This window comes from Mirounga angustirostris, unplaced genomic scaffold (genome assembly GCF_029215605.1).
Source record: "Mirounga angustirostris isolate CCGP_5_RB_7025 unplaced genomic scaffold, mMirAng1.0.hap1 SCAF_6, whole genome shotgun sequence".
Classification (NCBI taxonomy): domain Eukaryota; kingdom Metazoa; phylum Chordata; class Mammalia; order Carnivora; family Phocidae; genus Mirounga; species Mirounga angustirostris.
In genome coordinates this window covers 35206077-35231363 of record NW_026991714.1, presented here as the reverse complement: position 1 = coordinate 35231363, position 25287 = coordinate 35206077, and the positions used below count along the sequence as shown (strand labels likewise).

Sequence of the window (25287 nt, the reverse complement as noted above, 5' to 3'; positions counted from 1 at the left end):
CCTCCACCCACCCAAAGTTACTCTACCATGTGAGACTGCTCCTTGCTTCTGTACGACCTGTGACAATCTGAAATTCTCCTGTTTATTGGTTTGAGGTCATGTCCTCAGGAGAAGGTAACTCCATGTGGACCACACCTTGCCTGTCTCCTCGTCTCCCTTGGGCCCAGTGCGGCGCCTGGCTGCTAGGCAGTGCTCAGAGTTTTCGGGGTGGTCTTCCTGCTCTGTTGGGGGACAGTTCCACAGCTGGGGAGGAGACTGCAGAGGGAAAAGTTCTTCCTAAAGGGCAGGCCATGCAGCCCTGGGGTGGACACTGCCTCTGAGCGCCGCCCTTTCTGTGCTTCTGGGGACAGGCGGTGTGATCTGTGGTGGCATCCAGCCTGCCTCTTTATGAAGTGCTGCTGACAGATGCTTGGGCCACAAGCCCAGGAGGCAGGTGCCCTTCTCATGCTTCTTCCATGGAGGATCCCTATCCTTCTCTTCTTCCCAGGCTCCATTTGGTCACAGGAACAGCACTGGCACCAGAGAGAACTCTAATGCAGATAAGGCTAATTGTCAGTGGCCTCCTCATTGCCATCACCATTCCCCAAAGTTGCCAGGTCACCTCATGACCTCACACTGCCCTGGATCCTCTCTCTGGCCCCTCACTCCTGCCCACTCCGCTCCACATAGCCTCCTTATTATAAGTTTCCTATGTGGAGTCCCAGCTGCTCTGTGGTGCTTATTAAATGAATCAGCTGGACTAACAGCTTAAAAGTCACCCCTCCTGATAATGCATCCCAGAGCCTTCGGTGCACCATGTTTTAATCCAGGCATTCAGTTCAATTCAATTCAATTCAATTCAATTCAATTCAATTCAATTCAATTCAATTCAACGTGTGTTTCCCAAACCCCATGGTAGGGTTCCTAAACTGGACAGAAACAACCCAGAGAGATGGGAGAGAAGGAGAGAATCTTGGAATGGCACCTCTGCAGACCTCAACCCACAGATAATGGCTCTCAACTTTACCTATGGGAAGAGCCACTGTGCCTTTGTTTATGCTCTCACTTGGGGCTTCCGAGCAAGCAGGTATAAATCACTCAGGGCATGGTAAGCAGGCCTCAGGGCCTTCCTGAGGACCGTGTGTGGCTCTCTTACTGACTTCAGTGGAATAAGCCACCCTAAGACTGCTTTATGGTCTGCTTCCAGGGTTTTCCATTTCTTGGGAGTATGACTCAGAAAGGCTTGTGGGTCTTGGGAGGGAGGTTATCAGTTGGATCATCTTTCATAAGAATGTGCTCTCTGCCTCCAGGCTGGGGCTCACAGAGTCATGGCAATATGTAAGTCACTTGGTTATAAGGGGCTAAAAGGCTAACGCTGGGATGTTTTGTTGCCCTGACCTCCAGTTTCCTGGACTCTGGCCCATATTGGACTTTGCATCATCCTTTGGATTGAGAGGGACATTAGAAAGAGCTCAAGTTCTCGTTCCGGTTTTGATTTGGTACGGAGGAGCTGTGCAGCCCCAGGCAGATCACTGTACCTCTCTGGGCTTCCACATTTCTCCTTAGTGAAAAGAGGAGACTGGAATAGATTAAGGTTCCTTGAAGTTTATTAGTCCCAGAAGACTGTGTGCAAAGTAGATTTGCTGCTCCTTCTTAGAGACTCATGATCCACATTAGCTTATTAAAGGCTCTGACAACTGTTAAAGACACTTGGTTAATGCTGTTTAACTTGGCATCCCCCAAACTTACTGGATTGTGAAACTCTTTCCTTGTGTAACACCTATTAGCATCCAGGGGATATAGGGTTGCCCAGAGCCTACTGTGGAAAACAGGGAGACTGGCCATTTCTGATACTTTGTGACTCTCCATTGGTTTGAGCAACATACGAAATTTCCAGCAGCCTGCTGCCCTCGTCAGAGCATTGCTCTCCTCATGGTGTCAGAGACATGCAGCCGGGCCTGTGTGAGCTGTCACAACCCACTCCAGCTCATGGGCTGTAGCTCAAGCCCAGGCCCTGGATCTGAAAGCCTCCTGGAGACTTCTGGCTGGACAGAACCTCCATGGAATATGGACTCCATCCCCAGCACCTCCACTAGGCTGGAGTCTCAAAGGCCAACATTGCATGCCAGTTTCTTTTCACAAAATCCCTGAGGAAGGACATTTTACAACTGCCTCCTGCAGTTTATTTCAGGCTCAAGCCCACATTTAAGTTTAAGCAAATCCCTCTTGCTGCAGTGACAAGCCAGAATTCACATGTTGCTTAAGATTTATTGTGTCCTCTTATAAAAGAAATGAACATTCTCTAGGGCTTCATTTAGTGGCTGAGAGGTCAGCACATAGGAGTCTCCCTGGAGAGAGCAGGGTGTGCCACAGATTCCTGATATGCTCTTAACCCCAGGGGGCCTCAGTTTCCTCCTCTGCTGAATGAAAATAAGGATCCCTGCTCTATTTCGCCCTCATTCCTGGGGCATCGGGGGGCACAGAATCAGTCTGTGACCACTATAATGCTATGCAGAATCACTATGCAACCACTATAATTCACAGGCACATGAATTAAACACCCTGCACTGGGGAGAAAGAGAGGGAAACAAGTAAGACTTTAAATAGACCTGAACACGCAACAGGAGACGTGAATCCACTGTTCCGTACAGCTCCCAAGTACGCCTCACAATGTGCGCATCTCACTGTGATTTTAAAATGTTTAAAAATATCTAATTTTTCATACATCACGGTCTTGAAATGCAAACCAACTACTTCATCTGGTACTGAACCAAGGGAAGAGAGCCCTGCCGCCACATTGGGAAACACCGCCTGCCAAGGGTTTCTTCGTGGGCATCATGCTGGTCTCCCTGGCGCACCCTTCTGGGGAGTTTTCAGGGGTAATAGTGTTGACTGTGTGTCTGCCACACGCCGCCCTTAAGCCAGACCCCGCAAAAGGTGCCTCCTCTGGGCAGGTGCAGGGCTCCTTACTCGAAGCGCCCGGCCGCCGGGCACGCTCCGCCCGGGGAGGGGCGCAGAAGGCTTGCTGCGCGCAGGAAGCCCTGCGTGACCAGCCCTGTCTCCCTAGACGCTGGCCCGACCGTCGTGGACAGCGGAGCCGGCGGGGAGGCCCCCATCGGCTTGCTCCCCAGCGGCCGCTGGGCCCCAGCCCCCCAGGCGGTGACCGCGGGGACGCGCCTGCGGTTGTAGCGGCGCGCGCGGCCGCTCCAGTCTCATTCATGCCGCAGCCCATTCACCCGGCGGCCCCGCACCGCACGCGCTGTGCGGGGCAGTTATTTTTGGCCGCAGGCGAGCTTGTGAGCGAGGAGGGAGCCGGCGCGCCGCTCTCCGCTGCCCGCGGGGATCTCTCCCGTCCTGGCCCCAAGTGCTCCCAGGCCTTGCGGGGTACGGGCTGAGCGCGGGGCGAGGCACCTGCATCACCTCCCCTCGTGCCTCACTGCCGCCTTTAGGGGAGGCGTCATGAAGCCCATCTCATAGCTGCGGTATTGATGGGTAGAAATGGTAAGAAAAATGCCCCAAATCAGACAGTAAGTGGCAGAGCCGGACTGGGAACCCCAGTCTATCAGAGCCACCGCGAAACCTGTTGCCTCTCTCCTGGAGGTGATTATCCGATTTCACTCACCTTGGCTCATCCTTAGGATGCTTTCCTGCAACCCCAGCACCTGACCGAGTCCCCCTGAACACGTGACTTGGATGCTCCGAGCAAGGCACTGAGTCCAGGCCATCCACTGCCTCTCCGGGCTCCCGCTCAAACCTTTTGTCACTCAGACCTCAGGCTTCTTTCCCAAAGTTTTGCGCTTTCTCAAGAGTGCTCTTAATACACACCCGCACCCCCCCCCCAACACACTGTAGCTATCTGTAGTATCACGGAAAGGTCACTGATGATGTCAGAAGTCCTGGGTTCAAATGCTACTAGATACCATCCATATCCAGCTTTGCAACCCTCCGCAATCCTCTTTGAGTGTCAGTGGTCCCCTCCATGCAAAGGGAGAAATACTATTCGCCCCACCAGCTCAGTGGGCTTGTCCTAAAGACAACTGATTAAAGGCACATTATAAACTGTAAAGTGCGGTCCCCACATCAGGTATTACTAAGCACTTTGTGTTATGGCCTATTGGATCTCATCTTTGGCCCTGGTTAAGCCTGGGTCAAAAGGACTGCCAGGAGCCGGGCTGTTTCTGGCCTCTGCTCTGGGAAAGATTGTCTCTTTCCCCAGGAGAAACCTACTTGACTCTTTGACCCTTCTCGGAGATTTTCCTCATGATCAGTTTATCCAGCTCCAGAGCAAGCCTCTGGCCAGCCATGCACCGCAGCCAGAGCAGGGCGAGCCCTGGCAGCTGCCTCTGGGAGCCTCGGGGTTAATGCTTGTGCGTCAAAGTTACGTTGAGAGAAGGGGCCACAGGGCGGTTGGGGGTGGTGGAGAATCTAGACCTCCTTTTAACATCTTTACCTGCCAGCCCAACTGGGGAAGTTTAAAGACAGAAGGGAGCCCGACGCGCTCCTGGGGAAGGGGAAGGAGCGGTCTTGTGACTGAGAGCAATGAGTTCTGCATCCTAACGGAGCCCAGGCGGGACCTGGAGCTGGAGCCTGTCCATGGACCCCACCGGGAGGGGCTGAGACTGGTCCGCTCCCCTGGGGGTTGCAGAGCCACAGGCTGTTTACAAACTGCCTTTTTGCCCACTGGCTCCCTTAATCCTCCCAACAACCCAGACAGGTAGGCAGAAGGGCACTGCTCCTTGCCAGATGGGGTCAGAGAGGTTAAGAGATGAAGGATGGGCAGGAGGCAGGGATGTGCAGATGGACAGCCCCTCCCAGCCCCGGAGCCCTGAGGATTGCCCCTAGAATGCAGCCTGCAGGCGGGCATTGCAGGAGGGACAGACACCGATATTTTGCCCCCCTCTCCCTGCTCAGAAGTGCAAGCGGTTCCCACTCACGCCAACCCTGAAGTGACGGTAGATGGCTCTGCATGGACGTGCCACTGGGCCCCCAGTCAGACTTATTTTCCAAGGCAGCTACAACTTACCCTTGATACCACAAGAGTCAGGCAAGACTGGAAATGGAGCTGAAATGAACAAAATCCCCAAGTTGCTTGCAAAAGTGGCTCTTCACACACATCTCTAGATGCCGCCTGCCTCCTACTAAGCCTAGGAAACCTCCCCAAACCAAGAAAAGAATCAGACTTATCTTACCCGGAGACTCAGAAGGAATGGTGCTCCTGGTGCTCCTACTCCAGCTCCTACAGGTCTGTGAGGATTAGCTGCTCCAGTGCTTTAACAATAAACCGAATTAAAGGGGAGGAATGCAGGGGTTTTCTTTCCCAGGACCGTAACCAGGCAGTCTTAAAGGGGAGGAAAAGTAGCCATGGTGGCTTGCATCTCCTGCCTTTTCTCTGCTTTGCTTTCCCTCCCTCCCAGCAGCATTGAGTCTGATCCAGAAAACTGCTTTTGCAAAGGGCCCTTTTATGCCTTGTGTGTGTGTGTGTGTGTGTGTGTAATTGTGTTTGCATTGATGTGTGTAATGGAAAGAGAGGGAGGAAGAATAAAAAGCAAATATAAAGCCTCATATTACAGGTTTCCATTGGCCTGAATGGGGTGGTAACAGAAAATCAGAGCAGCTTTCTAGGACTGCCTGCCTCAGTTTCTCTTTTCAGTTGCTGGAGTGTGTTGTGTAAAAACACCTTCTGGGGCAATAGGATATCTACACTGGTTGAAATGTAGGGATTGAAGACCCCTCTGTGTCCATTTGTCTCTTATAGAATGGGAAGAGAAGCAGGGGGACCCTCTGTTGGGTGGTTCTTCCCCACATCTCTGATATGTCTCCTCTTCGCTGTTTCTAGAAGCACAGCATCCTGATCCCAAAAACCTACCATCCTCTTTTCAGTCCTAACCCATTAGACCTTAGGAGATCACTCCCCTTCTTCTGGAAACTCTTCTGACTCTGCTCCCCTGTATTCACCTCTCCATCCTGCTCTTGATCATCTCAGCCTCCTTTTGGCTGCTCCTTCAGTGTAGGTTCCTTGAACTTCTGTCTTCTGCCCCCTTGCTTTCTCTTTCTCTACTCTTTCCTTAATCTCAACATCCACTTACAGGGTCTGTTACCCTCATCATGTGAATATCCCCAATCAACACCCCCATCTGGGTTGTCCACCTTAACCTTAACATCCGTATGTCCACTTCCATCTACAAATAATCCTGAATGTATAATAGCTTCCTTTAAACCACTCTTCTCCCATTTCCCCATCCAGGCTGCAGAGCTACCATCTTCCCAAACACTCATGTTAGAGAGCCAGGCACTTTCTTTGGCTGTGTTATTTCTTTCATTGCCTTCCAAATCCAATCAGCTGTTATGCACTTTCAGTTGTTTCTTTGAATTAGCTTTTAAATTGTGTCTTTTCAATTATTTAAAAATAATTTGTGCTTTTTGAATAAATAGCACAGTCATTTGGGTCAGAAATCAGAACTATATTAAAAGACATACACTGAAGTGTCTCACCCCACTCCACTTCCCCTCCACCCCCTCCCCCCTGCCCTGCCCTCTATAGGTGGCCACTCTTATTAGTTTCTTGTATATCCCTCCAGTATTTCATGTGGATGCAAGGAAAAGGATATAGATATAGATACATAGATAGATACAGCTATCGATAGATATATATGGATATCCCCTGCCATCCTTTTTTACACAAACGGCAGTAAGTAAATGCTGCCTCTTTTTTTTTTTTTTTAAGATTTTATTTATTTATTTGACAGAGAGAGACACGCGAGAGAGGGAACACAAGTAGGGGGAATGGGAGAGGGAGAAGCAGGCTTCCCGCGGAGCAGGGAGCCCGATGCGGGGCTCGATCCCAGGACCCTGAGATCATGACCTGAGCCGAAGACAGACGCTTAACGACTGAGCCACCCAGGCACCCCGATGCTGCCTCTTTTATATTTTCATCTCTACAATTTTAATTCAGGCCTTCCTCCCCTTCTGTCTGGTGCTACTGTGATAGACTAGGCTCTACTGGTCCCTGGGTGAGGTGATCCATTGGGATAGATAAAAGTGGCTCTAGAGAAGTCTCCTAGGTTAGATGGATGACTGGAGGTGTGGCCTTGGACAAGTGATTTAACCAGTCTGTGCCTCATTTTTCCCATCTGTGAAATGGGATAATTCCTGAACCTATTTCATACACTAGTAGGGCAGAGTGAGACAGAACGCTAGTTGCGTAGAACAGCGACTAGCATATGGTAGGGTCAGTATTACTGTTTTTTCTCCATTCCAGTTTTCGTTCTTGCTGGAATTATCTCAATGAAACATATTGATTGCTTCCACCTCAAAAAAAGATCTATTACCTACAGAATAAAGGCCAAACATCTTAGCCCATCATTGGAGGCATTCCAGGATCTGGCCCAAACTATCCCCTCTCCCCTCAGTCCCTCCATTGGGACTCCATTGGAGCTGACACTCCAGCCATACCATATGAGACACTGATTTCCAACACGCCACTTTTCTCAAAGCTCCTGACCTTCACTTGTACTGGTCTACTAATACAGAATGCCCTTTCCTCATTCTCTGCCTATGGAAATTCCTCAGATTTGAAAAATCCTCATCAAATACTATCTCATCCATGAAACCTTCCATGATTTTCTAACTTCCTCACAAGTAGTCACTCCTTCCTCTGTGTTGTTCCCCAAACTCTTTGTCTATAGCTCTCCCTGGTTCTTTATATGTTTCTGTCTTGAATTTTGGCCTGTGTTTCCACTGCTTAGATTCCCTGGGTACAGCATCCCTGACTAGCAGCTGTCCTCCTTCTGTCTGAACACTGGAACTGGGGAGTTTATCACAGCCTGAGACAGTCAAGTAGTGCCCACAGGCAAAACGTGTGTTAAAAAGTTTATCTCCAGAGGGAGCTGAATGCAGCCAGCACACACGAACGAGCACTCGTTCCTTAAATATTTATCAACACTGAGTGTGTACTAGGTATTGGGGACACAAAACCAGACCCAGACTCTACATTCCTAGAACTGCTGTCCAAGCCCATACATCAGCCAAGTCTCTGCTCTGTAATGTGCTCTGATACAAGTTTGAACTGGACAAGGAACTGCTGGTCCGCACCAGCCCACTGGAACCCTCCCCCACCCTGCCCCTTGCCTTCCATCCACCTGCACGCTGCTGGTCTTGGTGAGCCACCGAGCCAGGGATGACTTCTCAGCTGCGGAAACAGAAGTAAGTTCCCCGTTGGGTGCCATGGGAGAAAGTGTTACCTCTTTATGCCGACTTCCAAAGGCAGATGCCCTCCCAGGTACTGACCAGGCCATACGCTGGGCATCAGGGGTGGGGAGCAGGGGCGGAGCGTCCATTGCTGGAGTAGCAGCGCAGGTTACCACACAGCTGGGCGGGCATTCCGGAACGTGTGCCGGAGAGATGGACGAGAGCTTTTAGCCCTGGGAACACATGCACACTTGTGCATAGACACACGCATGCGCACTTGTGCATAGACACACGCATGCGCACATTCACACTTGCGTGCTGGTTTGCCTGGTTCAGATTCTTTTAATGGCCTTATTGCTATGGTTTCCCCAATCAGCAATTCAGCCGAATATTTATTCAACATCAACTATGCGCCCAGGAGAGGAGGCAAGACACAGAAAGCAAGTGGAGATGAATCGATAGTGAAATCAGGTACTGTTAACTCACATCGTCACCAGAGATGGGGCCGTGGCAGGAAAGCCGTGGGTTGGAAAAGTTTCATGGAAGTCGGCCTGGGCCTTACGGGTGATCTAGGACCAGATTTAGGAGGTGTGGTGGGTGAGGTAGGAGTAGGGAAATACAGAGGCTGGAACAGCTAAGATGCATGCTGGACATGAGGAGGCGGCCCTGCAGTGCGGTGGGGGACAGGGCTGGCTGGGCAGGGTGTTTGGGTGGCCTGGCTAGGGCTCTGGCCTGGGCTGTGAAGGTGGTAGAGGCACCGCGGGCTCTCATGCAAGGGTGTTTGTGGGAAAGCAGTGGCGGAGTGGGGAGAAATTAGAGACTAGAACGTCAGCAGGGAGGCTCTGGTGTCACGGAGACCTGAGGGGGTGAAGGTCTGAATGAAGGGGTTGCAGGAAAGGAGAAGGAGGGCCCATGCCCATTAGGGAGCATCCTTCTCTCACCCAAAATCACCTGTGCATCTGAGCCTGTCACAGGTGATGTTGGCAAAGGGAGAAGTGGCCAGGTGTACTCACTGGGTGCTTCCCTCCACCACTCCCATGTGGTCATGCTTTCCCTCAACTGGACAAAATAAGGGCTCCTCTTATGGTTTGGGGTAAGGAGGAGAGCTCATGAGAACAGGATAGTCTTCCACTTTCAAAGAGCGCTGGTCTGCATTGTCTTTTATGTTTGATTAGATCTCCAGATTGAGCTTTTTGGAGAGCCACCTGACAACAAGACATAGTGAGGTGCCAGGGTGGAAAAGGGAAGGGGGAATGACCTCCGTGCATCCATCCATCCATCCCTCCATCCGTAAAACAAGTATTTATGAAGCACCTACTCTGTTTGAAGCAATATGTTAGGCTCTGAACATACAGTAATAAATAAGATAAACACAGTTTCTTCCCGAACGAGTCTTGCATTCTGGCAGTGAAGTCAGATTTTAAACAAATACGGATAATTACAATTGTGATAAGTACTATGAACAGTTTAGGGCACTGTGAAAATATGTGTTAGGGAACCTTAGGCAGCCCTGAGAAAGTGACTTTCAAACTGGAATCAGAAGCAAGAAGAACTAGCTACGTGAAAAGTTAGAGAAACAAAAGAACAGAATGTGTAAAGGCCCTGGGGTAGAAAGGGGCCATACCTATTGGAGAGACAGAGAGAAGTGCACTGTCACTGGGCAGTAAGAGCAAGAGAAAGAGAAGCCCCAAATGCAGCTGGTGAAGCAGGAAAAGAAATCGTGCAAGGCTTTGAAAGTATGATAGGCAGGGTCATGGGGGAGGGGGGCACCAAAGAACAAACACCACTTATTTCATAACACATTTCCAATCTGGAGTTGGCTAAGAGAGAATGGAACCGGCACAAGAAAGTGGGGGTGAGAGGGAGGAAATGGAAATTATAGGACAGCAGAGACAGGCGGCATTGCAGGCATGAATCAATGTAATACTTGCTACTTTAATGTTTATTTGTTTTAAAAATAAGACACCAGATTTCTAGTACTTCCAGGAATAGACGCCGCTACATCTTGGTCTACATTGTTCCTGCAGCCTGCGATGTGCTCATATTTTTGTTTGAGCTGGTCATTTAAGAAATCCGTCCCCGCCCCATCACTCTTCCCTGGGGCCACAGGCAAAATGGACGACCCTCTCTATTCTCCCAGAGCTCATCTCTGCAACAGCACGCACCCTGCTCTGCTGGCTGGGACTTGGGTCTGCCACATGTCAAGGTTGCCCATTAGTGATGAGCTCTCTAGGCATAGAAACCATGCTTCCGTGACCTCTCTGCTATCATATCACCTGGCAGAAAGCATGTTCCACAGAGATCTGAAAAATTGAAGGGCAGAATAAAACCTAAAAGAAGAGTTTTCTGGTGTGTCCTGAGTTTGATACTATTGAAAGCAGAGGGAGGAGGAGTTCAGTGCATAGTAATGGGTTTACCATGGGCTGCCCCTACACACATGCAGAATCCAAAAGAATATATTAAAACAGCCATTTCTTCTGGTTTGTGCTGCAGCTTCCAATTTCTTTAGAGGGTGCAGAGCGTTGGGTGGCAGGGGTGGGCTAGTCAGTCAAGACCTCTGGCTACTTCCACATGACCCCTCCACCTAGGGAGGGGCATATCAGTTCATTCCACCTGGACTTTCTCTTTCTTCTCCTCTTTCCCATAGCTCCTTCATCCTATATACCCTGTCTTTAGTTCTTTCTATCCTTCTCTTCAGCCCCTGCCAAGGTTCAGCAAACATTCAGCTATATCTAGCTCTACCCAGGTGGGGGCGTGGTGGCGCTGTATGGTGCAGGTGGGATGTCTACAAGGTGAGTAGATTTTCACCTGCTCCCCTCCTCACGTTTGCTGTGTGTCTCTGCTAAAAGAATCGATCACTTCCCTTGCCTTGAGTCCCATTCACAAATGAGCCCAGCCTTGGTATGTGCCATGTTCCAGGAATAAATAGGGTACAGGACAAAGCCCATCACCCTGGGCTTCAGATTTTTGGCTGATGACCTCGTCAGTTCCCTTGTGAGAACCTGGTTCTGGTCCCCGGCAGAGATTGTAGAACCTTTCTCTTCTGTGTCCATCATGACTTGCATGTATTTCTCTATCCACAGCTGGAGGAATCAGTCATGATCCTCCACGGTCACCACCATGTGACCTTGAAAGATAGTAGGGGCGGGAGGGGATTAAGTGCAGTGAGTGGATGGTCATGAGTATCACTTGCCTCATCCAAACTTTTATCAAGGCTACTTACAAAGTACCTGATTGTCCAATTTGATTTTAATTTCCTTTTTCTGTTTCTTCCTAAGCCTCCAGGGAATGAACAAATAACAAAAGAACCGGCATACAAAGGAAAAATTATGATGTGAGAATTTCACTAAAGAATTTAGCCCACATTACTCTGTTCTAGTTCTAAGGCCTTGGAATTGGCCCTGAACTGGGGTCTGGGGAATCTAGCATTTGTTCCCACAGTATCTTTATTAGCCAAGCAACCTGGGCTAAGTCTAAACCTCAAGGATTTTCCTGTTCCTAGCTGTCCAATTGGGCTAATGATGTCGGTCTATCCGAGGAGTCTACTGTCAGGTTAAATGTAAGGAAAGGATTGTATGAAACATGAAAAATAAGGTTGCATTTATTCCCCTTTGAAAATCACATGTCTGCCTCCAGGTCCTGCCCCCACATTGGGCAGAGTTAGAATGCAGCAGGCTTGCTTTTGGCCTCTCCTCCAGAGAGATGGGAAGCGGGGCTCCTTCACTCCCAAGAGCAAGCTGCTACTGCCCTCTAGTGCAGCATCCTGCCCAGACCTGGTCCCTGTGTCCAGCCTGCAGGCTAATGGCGGAAAATGGAGCTGTTTCTTGGCAGGGCTGTGACCAACCTTTTCTCAAAAAAAGCCTTGCCTCATACTTCTCCATGTTCTTGCTTTGGGTGGTGATTTCTGCTCTTTCTATAATATTCTAAGAACAGGTAATTTTTCAGGTGTCTACTATGGGCTGATGGGCAGTGTGCCTGCATTGAGGTGACGTCTCTCCCCGCCTCCAACCTCCCTCTGCTGCCCAGTCTCCCTTAGGAGGGGGCATCTCAAACCAGTCATCCCCAGGATGTCAGCCTTCTGGAAACATTCCGGGGATGATGACTGAGCCTCCTTCCCCCTCTTGCAGTGGAAAGGACCCAATGGGATTAAGAAGGACACTACCTACTAATCTCCTCTGTCCTCGTGGTGCTTGGTGCAGAGCAGGCATTCTGGAAGGATTTGCCTATTGAAGAATTTGTCTACTGAATGAATAATTGACCTTCAGGAGTGACTCCTGGATGGATCCTAAAACTCTACAATACATAAACATCTTTGAGAGCTACAGTGAAGAGGCTAAGAGTCAGGCACGAGAGCAGACTTGGGATTGAATTTTGGGTGCTTTATCACTAGTGGTGTGATCCTAGGCAAGTTTCTTAACATTTCTGAGCCTGTTTCTCATGAGTCAAATGGGCATCAAGGAATACTTTCCTCAACAAGAGGGTCATGAGAATTAAATGAGAAAATGCATGTGGAGTGTTTGGAAAACGATAAGCATTCAGGAAGAGGACCTTTTGGGCACATGACTCAGTTTGAGACACTGCTGGGACCCATACGAGAGTCAGGCAGCTCAGGAGAGCAGGGTGGAGGCGGCACACTTAGACAAGGAAGAGGCAGTGTCTGCAGCGATGGGCACATGTGCGTGCATGGGTGTGCACCCCTATAAGCCAGGTGTCTGGGACAGAGGATTTCCATATACCGTGCAGTCTCAGCTGAAGAGCCTAGGGTGTAGAGGTGACAGGTCCTCTCCCCTCTTGGGGTAACTGTTCCAGGAAGAGGAGTGGTCCCGAGTACTCTAGCACCCACAGAAGTCTGGTGTATGCACTAGTCATGGACTTGGTCATAAGTGTGGGAGGGGCAGCAAAAGACAAAACCTTTCCTTAATAAGGGGAGGGTTGTCCCTGGGACTCTTGGACAGCTGGGATGCTAGGACCTGGGAGCTAGACAGCATTCTGGGGACATATCCACCCCCCAGTGTCCCTGGGGAAAGTAGCAACAAGAAAATCCCTTTTCCTCCTCTCCCTAGATACCTACCAAGGGCAGGTGAACCCCTTCTCTCCCCCCTCGCAGCCCCCACCCCAGTCCAGGCTTCCAGGGGGAGGAGGGCTCCTGAGGCAGCCAGCAACATCACTACCGTGATGTTCTTGTCCGCTGTTGTTCCTGAGATGGAACATTTAAATAAGAGAATTGATGATAAATAATATTTAGCAGAAATGATCTGCTTCTGAGGAAAGAAAAATTGCTTGATTTAGACACCAGATCTCTTGTTTGACTGTTCTCAGCTCTGTGGTCTGAATTTGACCTTCAGAATGGATTGACAGAACCTCAGGGAGGGAGAGAATGCAGGCACGGCGTGTCCACAGGGTGAGGTCTGTGGGCTGAGAACAATGGCTGGCCCCGGCTCTGCGCAGTGCATCGGGAACAGACACAATACACTCCAAACCCAAGGCTGCCTCCTGCACTTGCGCTGGAGGCGAGGCTGCAGCGTGCAGATGGGGGCAGGCTGCTCTTGACACGCGGTGTAAGGCATCATTTTGATCCCAGCTTTCAGCACTTCTGCGTCCCCCCAGCTGGTGGGAGGAAGCAGAGAGAAAGTGGTCTGCCAAGGCTTTCCAAAACCTTGGGGAAAGCAACCACACTGAAGGATTACAAAGAGCACAAGGGCTTATCTTCTTGCGGTGGTGGCAAAGGCCAGTGGGCTCGGTAGCGCTAGAAAAGTATTGATTGATCCTGGGGTCTAGAGGACCTGCATTAGCCTACTGAATAAAAGGGTCATGTTCAGGGGCCTGGCCTGCAGGATGGGGTGTGGGGGAGAGAAAGGGAAGACATTTCTTCCGTTCTTCTGGACTAGGGCATTGTAGATTCCAGGGACAGAAGAAAAGATCAGCATTCAAGGCAGACACCATTCCTTTTACCGCCCTAGGAAGCTTTGGAAGTATCAGCCATTTTGGACATTTCTCTGTAAAGTGAGGTTGGCCTTCTCATAACCTGGAACCCAGATGAGAATGGAAGGATTTGGGGCCAGGTGGGGCTCAGTATCTGCAGAGGGTGGTAATGGGCAATGGCTGGGATGGCGGCAAATTGTCACATCCCAGAATACCCACAAGAGATCATGGGGACATCACAAGTGTGCAGAGAGCTGCAGTGGGGGGTCTAGGAGAAGCCAGCGTTCTGAGATTGTCATGTCATGTGGCCTTGCATGGGCTTCCTCCTCGGCCTGGAGTATCCTCTCCTTTTCTGCTGAGAAGCTTACTAGCCAGGCTTCCAGAACAGCTCACATTTGACCTCCTCTGTGAAATCCTTCATGCCAAAATAACTCACTCTTTCCACTGTATTTGGCGGTCCTTTATTCGTTCTTCCATTATATTCAACATTTGTAATTATGACATTAATTTATTTCACTAAATTTGGGGCCCTTAGAGTAGATACTGTTTTTAAGTGCCTAGCATACAGCAGCTAGTAATTTATTAATTCATTCAACAAATAGGAATTACGATTCAGGAAAGCAGGCTGAAAGCATGGGGGTGAGATTCTGTGGGAGATACCAGGGTGAGACTCCAAAGCCCTCCAAAGCCGGGTTGGGGGTGGAAACAAAAGCAAGAAAGTGCCCTTGTCCCTGAGGACTTGAGCACTGGGCAGAGTTGTAATGCAGGGATCCCAGCACAGGAATCCAGGTTGGAAATGGGGCTCAGGGACGAGTCCTACTCCCCTGCACACGGGCTGGAATGAGAGCCACAGAAGACCCCAAGTCTGCCTTTGCTGCCCCCCCCCCCCGCAAGATGTGCATTTGCTGAGAGTGTGAAACCCTCAATCCCAGTCTGGAATCAGAGCCCAGGGGGTGCCCCCCAGGAGCTGTGTATGCAACATGCTTTCCATGTCAGAGTTAGCTGAGAAGTGAGTTGTTATTGCCTGTTTTTCAAAGCACAATTCCCACTGCTGGTCCATCTGACAGGTGCTCTTGCAAGAAAGGAAAGATACATTTCCTTGCCTTTACCCACCTGGTGACTGGGTCAGAAAGAATTGCTTCAGTCATTACTTGGTAGAACTATGCCTTGGTAATGCTAAGCACACCCCTGAGCAGGTTGGAGACCCTTCACCGTACAGGTCTTCCATGCAGAATAACTTATTTGAGCACTCAGTTAATTCCCAATTGTCCGTCTCCTCAGTCAGATTCCTGGCTGCAGACATGGGTTTGAACGCTCAGCAGAAAATGTGAATGTTGAGTGAATGGTTTGTGTGTGTGTGTGTGTGTGTGTGAGAGAGAGAGAGAGAGAGAGAGAGAGAGAGAGGGAGAGAGAGAGAGAAACAGAGACAGAGATGGTTAGGAATAACTGACCACAAATCTTTGATAGCTGTCTAAACAAAATAGCCAGTATTTTCCGATTGCCTTGAAAACTGTTGTGTTTCAAAATCACTGCCAAGAGATTTTGAACTTTTATTCAGAAAAACAGGAAATGAGAGGATTGTAAACCCCAGGGAAGAAATCTGACATTTTGAGGCCAGAGACCGACTCCCTTTGATGCACTAACAAGGACCATTACACATCCTGTGTTTTGGGTTGAACAGATCCCTCTAGGTGACCCTAACAGTCCCCCAGAAATATGGAGTGACCAAGAGGGGCCAAGCCAGACCTCGGGCTTTGAAATTCTTTAAGACCCTGGACCAGCGCCCTCTGCTGGCCACTCTTGGCTCAGCCAGAGGCCGTTTCTGCAGTTAAGTCCTACCTATTGCATCCATGAGTTAAAAACCAAACTCATTGAATCCAGGGTGTCCAGGTACGATTTTTCTCTTCCTATTTCCAGCAATTTTTTTTCTAGCTCCTCCTTTCCCAGTTTCTTGTGGAGTGTGTGTGTGTGTGGGGGAGCTTTGATAAGACAGAATAAACAGTTTTTATTAGCATAAATCCACAGACATTTTGAGAGCTTCACTATCAGGGTAGAAGGGCTTATTTTTCATGTAGATGCTCTAACCTGAGGGATTCAGCCCTTACTCATTGGGACTGTGCCTCAGTTACGCTAAGACTTAAAGCCTCTTCGTATGATATTGTCAAGTGAGAGCCTGCCCCTCGCCCGCCAGGGTATAGTGAGAGGAGATGCGCAGATCTTGGGGTGGGGACACCACAGCTTGAAGTGTCTCTCCCTACAGAGCAGGGCCAAGGGGAGCGGTTGAGGGGGAAGAGGAAAGGAAGGCAGAGTAAGGAGCGTTCAGGGTCCCATTTAAGGAGGACCTTTATGATCTGGGAGGCGATCCTAAGAGAAAAGTCAAGAATGTCTTGTCCCATCCTCCTGATCTCTGGTCAAATACTGGGAAGATTGCGTTCATTTAGGAGGCCAGACACAACCTGCTTGGCCTTCTAGCCACTGTGGGGCACCAGTGAGGGCCTTTAAAGACCATCTGTTGGACCTGGACCCCATTTTCACATATTTGACTTGAGCCAACTCCTTCGTGTATCAAGAGAGCTACTTGTGTTAGGATGGTCTCTCTGCAGAGCTGTTTAGACTTAGAATATTTAGGTTTGGGCTTATCCAGAAACCAGGTCTTCCCACTATAGTCTCCCCTACTTTCTGTTCAAAAATAAGACGAACCACACAGTGATGGAGCAGAACAGTTGTTAGAAACATGGACTGTCGTGTCGGGCTGGCTGGGTGACGGTCCCTGCAGTGTCCCACATAACCACCCTTTGCCTCAGTTTCCTTATTTATAGAGTGGGAATATCGATGATGCTCACCATAGAGGGTTGTCGTGAGGGTCAAGTGAGTTAAGACACAAAAACACCGAGAAGAGTTCCTGGCTCATAGGAGCACTCCACAGTTGTCTCCCACCACCGCCATCAGTCTACGACCAACATGTAAGAGACAGAAAGTATGGGGGCGCCTGGGTGGCTCAGCTGGTTGAGCGACTGCCTTCGGCTCAGGTCATGATCCTGGAGTCCCGGGATCGAGTCCCGCATCGGGCTCCCTGCTCGGCGGGGAGTCTGCTTCTCCCTCTGACCCTCCTCCCTCTCATGCTCTCTGTCTCTCATTCTCTCTCTCTCAAATAAATCAATAAAATCTTAAAAAAAAAAAAAAAGAGACAGAAAGTATGTCCCCAGGAACCACCATCGCATTTATACTTGATTGCCTATGTTCTCGTGAGTGGAAAGGGAGATGCTTGGGTGGTATGTCCATCAGAACAAGGGGTCACCAACATCCAGTTCATCTGTCTTCTTAGGGACATGGATGACTTCTACCTGGAATATGCACAGGGCCATGTGAGGAGTTCTGGTCAATAAAATGTGAATGGATATGATTTCTGTCATTACTTCGGGGCTGAGCAGTTAAAAGCCCAAATATGATTCTTTACTTCCTTTGTCACAGCAGCTGTGAAGGTCAGAGGTTATAGAAGATGCAGCTACAAGATGGTGGGGGGGTGTGTGTGTGCCGATTAACCTGGGTCCTCCAAGGATGGTGTGGAGGAGCCCACCCGCACTGACTATCCATATGTGGCATGAACAAGAACTGAACTTTTGTGGTGTGAAGCCCCCGAAGTTCAGGAGTTATAACCATAGCACAGCAGAGTCCAGTAGTTCTTGGTCTCGTCTGCTTACTTGGCGACTGTTAGAAATGCAGATTCTCAGGTTCCACACCACACAAAGTGAGTCAGAGCCTGAGGGCGGGGCTAGCAATCTGGGTTTTAACAGCTCCCCAGGAGATTCTGACACAGGTCAAGTTTGAGAGCCACTGCTCTAATCTATCCTGGATGCTTTCTCAGGGGTCAGTTACACAGGGACTTTGCCCCCAGAGGTGGCCACTGCTTGGGGTGATCCATTCTGCTTTACCCCTTTCCATTGGTAGAGATATTGAAGCCCCAGCTACCTCAGAATGGTTAACGTGTGAACATGTCAAGGCCTAGGATATTTACCCAAGGTCAACAAACCACATGGGAATGGGTTCACTGTTGCTTTAAGAAGGTGAGTGCCTTCTGGTTCTTTTCAGGTGTGTCTGAAAGCACTGGGCTTATTGCACTCCTTCTCACTCTGCTTGAGAGCCCTTCTTTACCCCAGGGAAGAAAGAGGCTGATGATCCCTATTTTACCAAGGAGGACTACGAGGCTCCGAGTGGCCAAGTTATTTATCCAGAGCATGGAGCTCTGTAGCTTTGCACCACACACAGCCCTGGCACTGGGCCTCACACAAGCAGATACTCAGTAAATGGATGTAGAGAAAAATTAAGACACAAAGACATTGGCTGCCCTAATACATCGTTTAGTTGTCTGAGCTTAGCTGGATGTCAGTCTTGGTGCCCATTGCTGTGTCCGGATGGGTTTCTTCAGCAACAAGGGGGCGCCTGGGCAAAGGGTAGACACAGGAGGGACAAAGCAAAGGGCTGGGTTAGAACAGTCGGATCCCGCCTTCCTGAGTCCTTCCCGTGGCAGAGCTGTCCCAGAGAAGTGGGGGCCTGTGGTCAGCAGAGGGCAGTATTGCTTTAACAACTACTTCGATTACTTTTGGAGAAAGACTGCTCACATCTGCTTTGACAATACTGATGGAAATGACAGAGGCCAGAGGGTCTGGTTCATTTGAAGAACAAAAACAGCAAAAAAATGGACACCTACATACCCACCATCTGTATTAGACAATTAGCATTTCCTCTATAATTCTTTCAGACTTTCTGTCTGAAAATTTCTTATTAAAATGTTAGTAGAAGCTCTGCCACCTCTGCCCTCCGGCTAGTGGGGAGCTCACCTGTGTGGCCCAGTCCCTGAGCAACTAGGTGTGTGCGGTGGCGTCAGCCTTCATTAAGGGTCTTATTCATCATATTCTCGCTGTTTAGAAATGTGTGTCCAAGCAGCTCCCCCCCCACATGCTCTTTTTCCTTTCCTGTCTTTTTTCCTCTTTCCCTCTTGCCTCACACTCTCTCCTTTACCCCTGTATCTAGGCATGGGTCTAAGTGGATAGCTAATGGCTTAGCAGGGCCAGGGACCGGGAATCAGGGGGTAGGTGTGAAAGACACAATACATCCCTTCCCTTAAGAATTTATAGTCTTGGGGCGCCTGGGTGGCTCAGTCGTTAAGCGTCTGCCTTCGGCTCAGGGCATGGTCCCAGGGTCCTGGGATCGAGCCCCCGCATCGGGCTCCCTGCTCGGCGGGAAGCCTGCTTCTCCCTCTCCCACTCCAGCTGCTTGTGTTCCCTCTCTCGCTGTATCTCTCTCTGTCAAATAAAGAAAATCTTTAAAAAAAAAAAAAAAGAATTTATAGTCTTGGAAAGACAAATCCACAGAAGCAGAACTTAGAGGAGAAAGGCAGGAAAACATTTAAATCATGTTTTCCAAGCCATACAGTAAGTGCACATTTGAGCCTCTGAGTCAAACCTTAGCAAGAGTCTCTGAAGTTTTTCAGGACTTCTTCATCATGAACTTTCTAGAATGTATCTCTTCCATGTCCGCAAACACACTGCAGGGTTTCCAAGAACCCATTCCTATACCCAAGAGAGAAAAGGGACAGATTCCTTAATCTGGCTGTGAGAGGGCAGCTCGGCTCATCCAAGAGGTCCCAGGTAACCCTCCCCCTGGAATTAACTAGAACCCATTCTTGCACCCACCTAAATCATTGGGTCAGGCTCCCTAGGACCACCCCAGCCGGGGGCAGAGCTTAGCCAGGTTCTGTAACAGCCTGGCTCCATGTCCCCAGGCACTGGCTTAGCCTTCTGAAAAGGATGCTGTGCTGCCAGAGGGACCCAGGGTGCCCCACTGGGACCTGGGTGCTGGGAGGTGAGAGGCACCATCAGCAGCCATGGCTACATCAGCATTAGGAGAGTGATGAGCCTTTCTGAATAACGAATCTAGCTACAGCCAACTGTTGGCAATTAGTTAGAGCAAAGCCATGCTGTGCTCTGGATCTGTCAGCTGGGACCCCCGGAGGAGCAGAACAGTGGGAAGAGTTAGACAGAAAGGAAGGAAGAGTTGAAATTCTACCTTCCCTGGGGGCGCCTGGGTGGCTCAGTTGGTTGAGCGACTGCCTTCGGCTCAGGTCATGATCCTGGAGTCCCGGGATCGAGTCCCGCATCGGGCTCCCTGCTCAGCGGGGGGTCTGCTTCCCCCTCTGCCCTCTTCCCTCTCCCCTCTCGTGTTCTCTGTCTCTCATTCTCTCTCTCTCTCAAATAAATAAATAAAATCTTAAAAAAAAAAACAAAACACCCTTAATAGAACCATTGGCTATTAAAGAACTTGAGACATCATTCAAGAGGTGGGAATAGAAATGAAGTCAGAAATAGACCTATGGAATGTCTTTATAAAACTGTTTACATGGGGGGCGCCTGGGTGGCTCAGTTGGTTAAGCGACTGCCTTCGGCTCAGGTCATGATCCTGGAGTCCCGGGATCGAGTCCCGCATCGGGCTCCCTGCTCGGCGGGGAGCCTGCTTCTGCCTCTGACCCTCCCCCGTCTCATGTGCTCTCTCTCATTCTCTCTGTCTCAAATAAATAAAATCTTAAAAAAAAAAAAAATTCTATCTTCCCTGTCCTAGGCCAGCACTCTGGGTCTGTAATGATCCTGAGTTAAGCCTTCCATAACCATATGAATCTGATACCTCTTTGATTTGAAAGACATATATAAAACAGTGAGGGGCCTTATGGGGTCATCTTGTCTACCTTCCTGCCTCTGCTTGGGACCACTCAGCAGTGCTTCTCAAAGTTTATTCTGGGTATAGTTCACCTGGGAGCCTGGGAGCCTCGTTTCCAGGTGATTGCTGATGCTTCTGATTTGGGGACTACACATTGAGTGACAAGACCCATAGCCAGAGGCTGGGGGCGGGGGTGAGGGAGAAAGAGAGAGAGGGGGGGGGACTTTATTTCATTAAGTTGAGATCTTAGTCTTTATACTTCATCATTTATATGTTCATTCATCCAACAGTGCTAGGCAGCTGGATTCACTTGTATTGATACAGAGATGGGTAAAAATAGCCTGGAGGAACCGGAGAGATGCCCTGGGGCTAGGAAGAGGAGACTCGGGAGGCTGAGTGGGTAGTGGACTGAGTCACACTGGAGTGAGCAGCCGAGGCCTCTGGGGGCCTGAGCTTCTCCTCCGTTCAGAGGATGCCCTTCTAAAGCAACAGTGACAGCTACCAAGGACCAAGGCGGGCGGTGGGGACAGAGAAGTAATGCTCACATCATCTTCTCTTCAAGAGAGAAAATGCATCTTAAAAGCAGTGGGAGCTAATTTGCTCTTCTATAATCAATCACCCAGTACAGAAAACAAAAACACTGCAGCAAGCCTGGGACAGCTGAGAGGGGGTGCAAGGCTGGCAGGCAAGGGGGGGAGGGTCTGCAGAGAGGATCGTTTTCTCCTTATGGGTTTACAATAAAACGAATCTTAAAGACATGTGGCACGTGTGTGCGTAGGCGTGGCTGTGTGCGTGTATGTTGGGGGTCATGTCTGAAGTGGTGCCAGTCTTCCAGTTCCCAGGCAGCTCCAGACTGCCCTGTCCTCCTGCCTCTTTTTTGATGTATATGTGGCAGCAGGGAAATGATGACTTCCGTTAAGGCTTCTCTGTACTTCTCCCTCCGGAAAGGGTCCCCAGCAGCCTGGAGCTTCCTTTTTGAAGAGCTTTCCCTCTTCAAGCTCATCCCTGGACATTGTCTGTTCCCTCCTGGGTCTTAGTTCCCGCCTCTGTAGAATGGGGAGGTTCACTTTCCCTTCCCTGTTCACATCGCTGGAGTGAGGAGAAGTGGGGCATTACTAAAACTGATGTAACATGAACTGCCAGAGAAGCTGGTGCTCTGGCTATTACTATCTGGGTCTTGGGTTTGGGGGTGAGGAGGACAGCCCCAGCTAGTCTTAGGTGGTGGCTCTGGAAGAAGCACCCTCTCAGAAATGCCATGTGGCACCGTGTGCCGTCTCTAGCTGCCCCTGTCTCACTGTTAGAGACGTGTCCCCAACCAGCTCCCTTCCTCCCTTGCTCTTTCCTTCCCTGTCTTTTCTTCCTCTTTCTCTCCCTTTCCTTTGTGCCCTCTCCTTTACCCCTGTATCTAGCATGACCATATTTTTCAAATTAAAAATTGGAACACAGCCTGGTAGTGCATCAGAGTATTTGAAATCTGTATGTTTACAGGCATTCTAGAATGTACAATCACTCTAAACATCCTTCTTTATGCTTCCTCCTTTGCCCTACTGCTGCTCTGGGCTATAACTACATGGCCGTAAGACAACCAGTTGGGGTCAACATGATGCCAAATATCCAGATGTTTAAAAATGTCCAGATGGTAGATTTAATTTTGCAGTTTTGTTTATTCTGGGTGCTTCGTGCCCTGTGGACACAATTCAACAAAAACAAAATAGATGAATAAATAAAGATGACCTCTATAGCCTAAGCAGTGAGTTGTTTAGCATCTTGTCTTCAAAACAACTGGTAGACAGACTAGGAGTTTTTTCTTCCTGCTGACGATGTTTTGGTGGTGTGTTGTGCAGGCTTCACATAACCTGTCTCTGACCATGCTTTCTGGGGACCCTCCCAGGAAAGAGCCTCTTCTAATGAATGAAAGAACAGCCTGAGAAAGAAAACCATAGCTTGGTTTTCTGGAGCCATAGGGTCTGTGTAATAGTGAGTGGAGCCCCTCATCCAAATCCCTATTACATCATCCATCCATCCATCCATCCATCCACCCATCCACCCACCCACCCATCCATCCATGTACCCATCCATCCATCTCTCCATCCATCCATCCATCCATCTATCCATCCATCCATCCATCCATCCATCCATCCATCCATCCATCCATCCATCCATCCATCCATTCATCCATCCAACTACCGGCCCATCCATCCCTCTATCCATCCATCCACCCATCTATTCACCCACTTTCTCATTTATCCACATGCTTTTCCTCCCTGTTTCTCTCCTCCTCCCTTCTTTCCTTCTTTTCTTTCCTTCCTCTCTCCTTCCCTTTCTCCTTCCTGCCTGCCTTCCTTACTTTCCACCTTTAAAATTTATATGCCTACTATTTGCCCTGCACTAGCTAGATACTAGTCTTGGTCTGCTATCACTGAGGTTTTTTTTTTTTTTAATTTTATTTATTTATTTGAGAGAGAGAATGAGAGAGAGCATGAGAGGGGGAGGGTCAGAGGGAGAAGCAGACTCCCTGCCGAGCAGGGAGTCCGATGCGGGACTCAATCCCGGGACTCCAGGATCATGACCTGAGCCGAAGGCAGTTGCTTAACCAACTGAGCCACCCAGGCACCCTGCTATCACTGAGTTTACTGGGTGAGACAGATGAGCACACAGCTGTTAAAATGATGTTGTAGAACATACAGGAGTGCATTTCTTCCCTGGACCCATCCCTGGGCATTCCCACCTTCTTCTGGCTTTAGGTTTCCCCCCTCCCCAAGGTGGGGGCATTATGTCCAGGAGTTCAAAGAATCGTAGAGAAGGGCTGCTCCTTTGTGGGAGGTAGGTCTCATTCCAGACAAGGTGGGTGGCTGGAAGAAGGAACAATTTGTGTATAAAAACTTGAATGATATCCTTTTATTTCTTCTCCTTCTAGAGCTCTTAATTCATGTTTCTTCACAGAATAGCCACCCTCCAATCATGGGGAGCAGCAAGCCTCTGATGAGGTGGAGGACATTTCTTCCCTCAGAAGGTCCTGCTTTAGCATCATCACCCCCTAGTGGGAGCAGATGGACAGGGAAGCACAGCCATTTATTTATTTCAGTTCTGGCTGGTGTCTGGCCTGGTGGGAGAGTGTAACCAAGAAGACAGAAGGCTCATGGCTTTTGGAGCTTAATTAAACATATTTACAAAACCCAGGCCTGGTTAGCTAGTAAGGCACAATGAGAGGCTGATATTGTGTTGTAAGATTAATAAACCAATTAAATAAAGATTGCAGCGGCTTGGCAACCCCATTGGGGACAGGAGGCGATTTTGACAGCTGCTCTTTTCTGATGATTGCCACAAATTTTAGAAGAAAAGACAGCCTGGGCTTCCCCCATTTCATAAGAGAATACCCGAGGCTGTTGTCTTGTCTAATGGCTCACACTGCAAGTCAGGTTGTTTCCCGAGCCTGTAGGTCGGATGTCATGTTTAGCCAACTGGGAAAAAAGAAAACAAAAGCTATTTCTTCCCCTCTAATCCTTTAAAAAAATATCAAAACCCACCACTATGAGACCATTTATTTCTCCCTGCAATGTACCATTTCTGGGGGCAGGGGAATGGGGTAGCAGGGGAATTCTGGGAGTCCCAGCAGGAAGCTGAAGAGGGGGCTCCCTGTGGATGGAGGCCCCAGCTCCAGCTGGTCTGTCTCTTGTCCCCTTTCTCTCAGCATTAGCATGCTCCCTCAGAGCTCTGCTTCTCTCAGAGTCAAATCACCGTTTGGATTTTTAACAAGTGCTTTATTAGGTTCAAATGTGCCCCCCCCGCCCCCCCCCATTGCCCAGGGCATAATTAGTAAAAACAGCCCCTTTTGCTAAGTGTGATGAAAACCTTTCTTTTGTGAAGCAACAAGTACCCTTACTCAGGGAATGGCCACGAGGAGTGAGCCACACACACCTCTCTTTCCTCAAGACCTGCAGGCAGGCCCTTCTCTCTGCTGGGGGCCAGGACCAAAGGCTTTCTGCTTAGAACCATGAATGAGACTGTGGCCAAAGAGGTCCCCACCTGATGGGACATGTCAGTTAGGAGCCCTTGCCTTCAGGGATATCCAAAAGCATGAACAAAAGAGTGTTAGGGGCTTCCTACCCTGGCCCAGGTGTGGGAGCCCTGTGTGCTTTGGGGGGCCTGATGTCACACCAGCTTGCCTTGGCTTCCTTCCCACAGCTGTCAGAAGTGCTCTAGAGGATCAGGAGTCTGGAGAATGTTGATGGGGCTGGGCAAGTCAGAAAAGATTCTGCACGGTTTAGTTTTCTCATTTGCAAAAGTGGGGGAGGGATAGCAATTATATAATTATAATAAAAAAATCAATTATAATAAAATAATTATAATAAAAAAATCAATTCTGTCCACTTTATAAAATTGGCAAAGAAGCAAAGTGAATAATGGACTTGGAGAGTTCTAGATAAATGTGAATATTTGTAGTTAGCTGGCAGTCCCTCGGTTCCTTTGTGGAACAAAATAGAGAAT

General features: G+C 49.3%; 1 protein-coding gene and 1 long non-coding RNA gene across 6 annotated transcripts in view; one reads left to right on the top strand and one right to left on the bottom strand.

Moving 5' to 3' along the window:
* Window positions 1-5320, bottom strand: part of CAMK1G (calcium/calmodulin dependent protein kinase IG) — a 29533-nt gene extending 24213 nt beyond the window's left edge. For 2 of the 5 annotated variants that reach the window (XM_045877136.3, XM_045877133.3), the window contains exon 1: window positions 3602-3782. Coding sequence is in view for 1 of the 5 variants with exons in the window: in XM_045877133.3 (XP_045733089.1) it covers window positions 3602-3704 (103 nt within the window). In the remaining 4 variants the exon portion in view is untranslated. Of the gene's footprint in view, window positions 1-3601; window positions 3783-5002; window positions 5022-5168 lie in introns of those variants that run through there. The other 3 variants (XM_045877135.3, XM_045877134.3, XM_045877137.3) reach the window with 3 other exon arrangements.
* Window positions 5321-6725: 1405 nt separating this feature from the next.
* The window catches only part of LOC129045873 (uncharacterized), a 129450-nt gene continuing 110888 nt past the window's right edge, over window positions 6726-25287 (top strand). The window contains exons 1-2 of the long non-coding RNA XR_008506261.2: window positions 6726-8181; window positions 8543-8637. This is a non-coding gene — a long non-coding RNA (uncharacterized LOC129045873). The remainder of the gene's footprint in view (window positions 8182-8542; window positions 8638-25287) is intronic.